At 48.3% G+C, this 8632-nt stretch overlaps 1 protein-coding gene across 3 annotated transcripts in view; it reads left to right on the top strand.

Moving 5' to 3' along the window:
- slc35f3b (solute carrier family 35 member F3b) overlaps positions 1 to 6460 on the top strand; it is a 202215-nt gene extending 195755 nt beyond the window's left edge. For all 3 annotated transcript variants that reach the window (XM_087978762.1, XM_087978755.1, XM_087978770.1), the window contains one exon: positions 6064 to 6460. In XM_087978762.1, the coding sequence (XP_087834888.1) occupies positions 6064 to 6314 (251 nt within the window). In that variant the 3' untranslated portion in view covers positions 6315 to 6460. The remainder of the gene's footprint in view (positions 1 to 6063) is intronic.
- The last annotated feature ends 2172 nt before the right edge of the window (positions 6461 to 8632 follow it).

Below are 8632 nucleotides of genomic sequence, written 5' to 3' on the forward strand. Positions count from 1 at the left end.
ATCTGGTAAATCTCCAATGAATTTACTTCCTCAAAAAAGGTGACTAATACTGTGCATGGTACTCCAGATATGGGCTCACCAATATTGTATAACTGATGCATAACTTCCCTACAATTTTATTCAGTCCCACTCAGTGTAATATTCTATTAGGTAAAAACAATGACTGCAGATGCTGGAAACCAGATTCTGGATCAGTGGTGCTGGAAGAGCACAGCAATTCAGGCAGCATCCGAGGACAGGCAAAATCGACGTTTCGGGCAAAAGCCCTTCATCAGGAATAAAGGCAGAGAGCCTGAAGCATGGAGAGATAAGCTAGAGGAGGGTGGGGGTGGGGAGAGAGTAGCATAGAGTACAATAGGTCAGTGGGGAAGGAGATGAAGGTGATAGGTCAGGGAGGAGAGGGTGGAGTGGATAGGTGGAAAAGGAGCTGGGCAGGTCGGACAAGTCCGGACAAGTCAGGGGATCGAGTTGCTGGAGGTTAGAAGCTAGGATGAGGTGGTGGAAGGGGAAATGAGGAAACTGTTGAAATCCACATTGATGCCCTGGGGTTGAAGTGTTCCGAGGCGGAAGATGAGGCGTTCTTCCTCCAGGCGTCTAGTGGTGAGGGAGCGGCGGTGGAGGAGGCCCAGCACCTCCATATCCTCGGCAGAGTGGGAGGGGGAGTTGAAATGTTGAGCCACGGGGCGATTTGGTTGATTGGTGCGGGTGTCCCGGAGATGTTCCCTAAAGCGCTCTGCTAGGAGGCGCCCAGTCTCCCGAATGTAGAGGAGACCGCATCGGGAGCAACGGATACAATAGATGATATTAGTGGATGTGCAGGTAAAACTTTGATGGATGTGGAAGGCTCCTTTAGGGCCTTGGATAGAGGTGAGGGAGGAGGTGTGGGCACAGGTTTTACAGTTCCTGCGGTGGCAGGGGAAAGTGCCAGGATGGGAGGCCCTCCCATCCTGGCACTTTCCCCTGCCACTGCAGGAACTGTAAAACCTGTGCCCACACCTCCTCCCTCACCTCCATCCAAGGCCCTAAAGGAGCCTTCCACATCCATCAAGGTTTTACCTGCACATCCACTAATATCATCTATTGTATCCGTTGCTCCCGATGCGGTCTCCTCTACATTGGGGAGACTGGGCGCGTCCTAGCAGAGCGCTTTAGGGAACATCTCCGAGACACCCGCACCAATCAACCAAATCGCTCCGTGGCTCAACATTTCAACTCCCCCTCCCACTCTGCCGAGGATATGGAGGTGCTGGGCCTCCTCCACCGTCGCTCCCTCACCACCAGACGCCTGGAGGAAGAACGCCTCATCTTCCGCCTCGGAACACTTCAACCCCAGGGCATCAATGTGGATTTCAACAGTTTCCTCATTTCCCCTTCCACCACCTCATCCTAGCTTCTAACCTCCAGCAACTCGATCCCCTGACTTGTCCGGACTTGTCCGACCTGCCCAGCTCCTTTTCCACCTATCCACTCCACCCTCTATTCCCTGACCTATCACCTTCATCTCCTTCCCCACTGACCTATTGTACTCTATGTTACTCTCTCCCCACCCCCACCCTCCTCTAGCTTATCTCTCCACGCTTCAGGCTCTCTGCCTTTATTCCTGATGAAGGGCTTTTGCCCGAAACGTCGATTTTGCCTGTCCTCGGATGCTGCCTGAATTGCTGTGCTCTTCCAGCACCTCTGATCCAGTAATATTCTATTAGCTTTCCTTACTGTATCTTCATGTTAGGTTAATGCACTGGAACACCCAGATCCCTCTGTATCTCTCAATCTCTTATCATTGAGGTTATATTGTCCTTTTTCTGTTCTTCCTGCCAAAATGGAGAGTTTCACATATTCCCACATTATATACCATTTGTCAGACCTTCGGGAAAGTAAATGAGCAATGGGTATCTCTTTTGAGTGCTTTGTGTCCTCTTCACAACTTAGTTTCTTACCTATTTTTGAATCCTCAACAAATTTAGGAAACTGTATGAAGCCACAGGAAGGCAAAAAGGGGACATGAGATAGCTTTGGCAAAGAGGGTTAAGGAGAATCCAAAGAGATTCTACAAATACATCAAGGACAAAAGAGTAACTAGAGAGAGAATACGGCCCCTTGAAGATCTATGTGTGGAACTGCAGGATTTGGGAGAGACATTAAATTAGTTCTTTGCATCCATGTTTACTGTGGAAAAGGATATGGAAGATAGAGAACTCTGGGAAGTAAATAGCAATATCTTGAAAAATGTCCATACTACAGAGGAGGTGGTGCTGGATCTCTTAAAATGCATAAAGTTAGATAAATCCCCAGGACCTGATCAGGTGTACCCCAGAACTCTGTGGGAAGCCAGGGAAGTGATTGCTGGGCCCCTTGCTGAGATATTTGTATCATCGATAGTCACAGGTGAGATGCCAAAAGACTGGCAGTTGGTTAAGGTGGTGCCACTATTTAAGAAAGGTGGTAGGGAAAGGCCAGGGAACTAAACACTAGTGAGCCTGACATCAGTGGAGGGGATTCTAAGGAATGGGATTTATGGTGAATTTGGACAGGTTGGACAAGGAAACATTGGAGCGCAGGTTCATAGTTCCTTGAAAGTGGAGTAGCAGGTAGACAGGATAGTGAAGAAAGCATCTGGTATGCTTGCCTTTATTGGACAGTGCATTGAGTATAGGAGTTGGGAGGTCATGTTGCAGCTGTACAAAACAGTACAGTTTTGGAATACAGTGTACAATTCTGGTCTCCTTGCTATAGGACAGATGTTGTGAAACTTGAGAAGGTGCAAAAAAGATTTACAACGATGTTGCCAGGATGCTGGGGGTGAGGTTTGCGGAGCTAATAGGAGTTTATAAAATCATAAGGGGCAAGGATAGGGTAACAGCCAAGGTCTTTTCCCCAGGGTAGGGAATTCCAAAACTAGAGGGCAAAGGTTTAAGTTGAGAGGGGAAAGGTTTAAAAGGCACCTAAGGAGCAACTTTTTCACCCAGAGGGTGCTGCGGGTATGGAAGCTGCCAGAGGGAGTGGTGGAGGCTGGTATAATTGCAACATTTAAAATGTATCTGGATGGGTATATGAATAGGAAGGGATTAGAGGGATATGGGCCAAATGGGACTAGATTAATTTAGGATATCTGATCGGCACGGATGAGTTGGATCGAAGGGTCTGTTTCCATGCAGCATATCTCTATGATGCTATATAGATTGTAAAAGAATGAGGTCCCAGCATTGACTCCTGTGTCACACCACTCATTGTCATTTGCCAACCAGAAAGTGACTCATTTGTTCCTACTGTCTGCTTGCTGTTAGCCAGCCAATATTCTGTCCTGCCCAATTTGTTAACAAATACACCATGGGCTTTTTTTTCCCCCACAACAATCTTTAATGTGGCACTTTATCAGTTGTCTTTTGAAATCTAAATGCAATACATCCACTGGTTTCCTCTTTCATCCCATGACACATGTTACTTCTTCAAAGAACAAAAACAAATTGGTTAAACATTCTTTGATTTTCACAAAACCATGTTGACTCTGCCTGATTACCTCCGGTTTCTCTAATGTGATTATTAGTAGCTTCTAACAGGCTGCATTACAAGATGGAGGAGCTGTAGGACCTCCGGTTGCCATCTTTCTGTTAAGGTCAGTGACAATTAGCCACACAGAAAGCAGCATTCCTTCCCATCTCATTCCAAGATGCAGGATCGAGGGTGGGTTAGGCCCTTTGATTAGATTCCCACACCCCCGAAAGCAGATATTTGCCTGTTCGTTTAAAAGGGAAGGACAGTACCAGCTCAGCTCTGTCTTCACTTGCTGAGACAATGAGAGGGTACAATAAAAGAAATACCCAAATGGTGTGACACTTTGTTGGAAATGGTGTTGGAAATCCTTTCTCCAAACAGCAGAGATTTGTCTCCCGTTTTCTCTTGTCTCGGGTCTCTAAGTCTTCACTGACAACCTTTTCCCTCCTCCCTGCTCTTGTTGCTGGACCAAAGCCCGCCCAGGTCCAGCCCTCTGCTGCTTTTCCTCCATCGATCTCCTTTACCACCACCACCCACCACCTCCTTATCCCCAATCAACTTCCCACCAGCCCCTACCACAAGAACTTCATTGATTCTCATCCCCATCTGTAATTGAACCACCTTCCCCCAGATCCCCGCGTCTCCTCACCCACTCCGCACCCTGCCCTACCCTGCACCCTGCCTTCAAACCAACCTCTTTGACCCTGACTGCTTACTGTTGGGATTCAAGAATATTTTCAACTCTGTGACCCACTTCCAGTGGGAGGAGATTTAATCTCTTGCAAGGAGCAAACCTGAGGGCAGATCAGTGCAGGCAGGGAGATTTATTGGGTGAGACATTAAACCAAAGTCTCCCTGCTGTTTTGGGTGGATGTATAGATCCCACGGCACTAATTCAAACATGAATGGGAAGCTCACTCCAGGATCCTGGCCAACTGTTATCCCACAAACAAAATCACAAAACCAAGGTAAAGTATGTGGACATTATGGCATTGCTGCTGAGCACAGGAGCTGGTTGTTGCTCCATTTCCTACATTGTAACCATGACTACACATCAAGAAGTACTTCACTGGCTGTTACATGCTTTGGAATAACCCAAGGTTGTAAAACTTGCTGTAGAAATGGAACTTGTTACCTTGACATTGCAACATATTCTGAACAAAGGAGCGAGGAAGTCTTGAATTGAAGAGTGTGGTGCTAGAAAGGAACAACTAGTCACTCAGCATTCGAGGAGCAGGAGAATCGAAGTTTCCAGCATAAACTGTTCATCATGAAGAGATTATGCCTGAAACATTGATTCTCCTGCTCCTTGGATGCTGCCTGACCGGCTGTGCCTTTTCAGCACCAGACTCTTCGTCTCTGATCTCCAGAATTTCCAATCCTCATTTAACCCTGGAAAGAATATTGAATCTCATGAGTCCGTCCATTTGTTTTCCAATTGTTATAAATAGCAGAAGCTGAAAATGATATCAATAGGTGGCATGCCTTACAACGCTTTCCATCTGAATTCATTACCTTGGACTTGACAGTACTGATAGGCTCACTACTCCATCAGGGTCCGAGTCTGGATCTGGGTCAGGGTCGGGGTCAGACCTCTACATCCACATTCTCATGTATATGGGACTATGTGAAATTTCTGCTCACCTTGCTCAGGGTGAGAGATTCTCAATCCTTGTTCATGTCCCAGTAGCAGTGAGGATATACCAGGCTAAGGTTCTGTGGATTACTATCTGATTCGCACTGGAGCTGGGTAAAATGGGCGGCACGGTGGCACAGTGGTTAGCACTGCTGCCTCGCAGCGCCAGAGACCCGGGTTCAATTCCCGCCTCAGGCGACTGTGTGGAGTTTGCACATTCTCCCCGTGTCTGCGTGGGTTTCCTCCGGGAGCTCCGGTTTCCTCCCACAGTCACAAAGATGTGCAGGTTAGGTGAATTGGCCATGTTAAATTGTCCGTAATGTTAGGTAAGGGGTAAATGTAGGGGTATGGGTGGTTTGCGCTTCGGCGGGTCGGTGTGGACTTGTTGGGCCGAAGGGCCTGTTTCCACACTGTAAAGTAATCTAATCTAAATCTAATCTAAAAAAAATATTCCTGACCTCTGACCCGACTTGGAGACTGCACAGCCTCTGAGCTGTTTGCCCTCACTACCACCTCGCCTTTCTAAATAAGGGCATTGCTGCTAGTCTATGGGTGGCATTGTGTGGTGCTCTGCAGAAAGCAGTGTCAGCTCCAGTCTTGCTTTTGATGAACCCTGGCTTGTGGTCCCAGAGAAGGGGCTGCCTGGTATTTAATCTGCCTCAGAGGGAAGGAAGCCCAGGACCATTACTCAGCCTGGCCTTAGCAATGACTGCAGCCCATTACCAATGTGACTCACCCATCTCTTGCCTCTGAATTTGGGAGAGGCCACTCAGTTATATCTCAGCAGATCAAGGGAACGGCCCGAGAGTGACCCCACAGGGAGGTAGACTGGGGAGTGTTGGGAGTAGATGTGGGGATGAGGTGAATGCAGTGTCTGTCTGCCAGCTTGTTAATACTGACTGTTGGCTTTCTGCCTTTTGCCCCTTGCCCCACAGTGGCTGATGCCTACTGCAGTGACATTGTGTTCAACAGTGTGCGGGTAATCGCTGTCCTGATCATCTGCCTGGGCTTCCTCCTGTTGCTGCTGCCCGAGGAGTGGGACCGAATGGCCCTGGACTTCCTGTCCCGCTTCAAGGTCAGGAAGAAGGAGGAGGCTGTCGAGGAGCAGGGAGAAGCTGGCTTCGCAGGACAGAGCCGAAACAAGGGCTCACGAACCTCCACTGCCACGTTTGCACACTCATTCTAGTCAGCGGCCTGGAAATTACAACCAAGCTCGTGGTGATGATAAAAGGCAGTGAACAGCACACATGATGAACTCGTGTTCCATATGGGGGTCTGTCTGGTAGGGCGATTGTAACGTGTTGGACATGTCTGGTCACTTGCATTTCTCGGGACCCAGTCACAGACTCACGGTCACTGGAGGGGGGGGGGGGGGGGGGGGGGGAGGGGTAGTGGACACCACTGAAGGGAAACGGTGAGGAAAGGCCACGCAACTTCTGACATTTCTTTTAGTTACTGCCCAGGTTTTCAGCTGGGGATGGGCGGCTGGCGGTGACCTGACCTCAGGATGGGGTGAGCTATGGCAGACTGGTGTTCCCAGCCCAGTTACCCACTCCCAGGGGATACAGTGCCAACCTGCTCGGAGATGGTCCTGCTCTAGTATGGGAGGGGGCTGTGGAGGGGTCGAGGGGTAAGAAAGGAGGTTAATTCTCTGTTGGTCACCAAATGCACGTTTCAGCAGGCGCTGCAGTATTTTGTTTCTGTCACAAAGGTTCAGGTGAATTTTGTGAAGAGTTAATGATAGCTGTACTGTTGCCTGCCTGAGTTCTCCTCTTTGGGATCTGGGATATATTTTAATTGGTGTTCCCAACATGTGGCCTATGTAGTCCACCACTGAATGTTTAAACCCCAGAACTGCCACCTGCATTATAAGGGCTAGTGTCAGCACTCCTTTAGAGAGCTGTATCATCCTTCCTTTTTCTCGGTGGTGACTATTGGAGGATTTGAAGTTTAAGGGTGCTATAAATAAAGGGTATCTCGGCAGGATTATTAATGTGCATGCAGTGGGGGGTTTAATTAACACCATGTAAAGGCATCAGGGCCTCTGGTCTCTGACAGTGAGGTTGGCAAGAGTGATTTTCAGCACTTGGGCAGGCATTATCACCCACCACACAGCGTGCCCACTTCCTACCCGACCCTACTTTCAAACCAGCCTGTTATTGGACTCCTCTATCAACCAGACATGGTGTTTAAATATGCAATCTAGGATCTAATCAGACTCTTCCCTCTTACACTAATGTGAGGGGCTCTTATAGTTTAACAGCCATTGTTTCTTTCAATGTTACTTACTGAGGCTTGGGAGGGATGGGAGTGTTGGGGGTGTGGGATGCTGTGGCCCACAGCCAGTCCCCAGCCTTCAGCCCCTGCTCTTCTCCCTGGTCATCCTCTGTCTCCCAAATTGGAGATATAGAGGATTCCACACCTTCTCGATTCCAGCCCCTCCCTCTCATAATGCCTTTCCAATTCTTGGGATCACTCTTGTTCAGCCAGGGGAACTTTTAAGAGGTGCTCATAAATGTGAGGGTTGTGGGGGGGGAATGTGATCCTGGGAGAGTTAAACAGGAAAAGTCATTTTTCCAAAGGAGGACTGGTATCTTTAGCTAACAACAAAATTAGATGCGGAGGGGTGGGGGAGCAGGTATTTATTATCTGAGATTTGCTCACTGCATTCCAGTTGGGTTTAATGTGGACAGGGTTTGGACCCACCCCTGTTGATGTCAGAGGGGTTGTCTCCCAGAGAAGGTGTTAAGTGGAGGTAAGTCTCAGTTGGACATTGGAAGAAGCGCGATTACTGCAGACTTCAGTTTAAGGTGTTGCCTCGGACAGTCAGGCACTCACTCTGTCACCCTGAATGTTCAGTCACTGCTCTGGGTGAGCATCAACCCCTGACCTTCTAACTTCGCGAGGGAGAGTGTTACCCACTGAGGCTCGAGCAATCTAACCACTCTCCTGTGGTGACCTATTGATCATGATGGTCTCTTTATGGCTTAACAAAAATGTGACACCTCGTGAAATCAAACATTGGTGACCAACACCAAGTCAAACACTACCAGGATGATCACATTAGAACATCAGATACTTAGCAGCCTGTGGCCTCTTTGCGATTTTTACTGACGGAAGCCAAGAGAAAGCAGTTTTAAGTCAAACTTGCATGTTTTCATTAACATAATCTAATTTAATGTGTCTGAATGTATGTTTGTGTTTTTTTACAACAGTCTTAATGGTGGCTGGAGGTGAAGCATGATGTTCAGGTATTAAACAAAACATCAGTAAGTGCATGGTCTTCACTGGCACAACCCAATCACCAGCCACCACACCAATCCCCCACTTCCACCTTCCTTCCCCCATTTCTGAGTCAGCCCCTATTCCAAAGGATTCTGTCACGAGACTTCCAGCTGCCCACAGGCCTGTGCCCTCTCTCCTGCCATCAATCACCTCTCGTGCCCAACCTATGCCCACCTACCCAGAGCAGTCAGCAGAACAGCAGACTGTCCATTCCCTAGT

Source organism: Chiloscyllium plagiosum, unplaced genomic scaffold, assembly GCF_037043375.1.
Source record: "Chiloscyllium plagiosum isolate Xiang-an unplaced genomic scaffold, Cpla_swu_hap1 HiC_scaffold_3, whole genome shotgun sequence".
In the NCBI taxonomy this organism is placed as follows: domain Eukaryota; kingdom Metazoa; phylum Chordata; class Chondrichthyes; order Orectolobiformes; family Hemiscylliidae; genus Chiloscyllium; species Chiloscyllium plagiosum.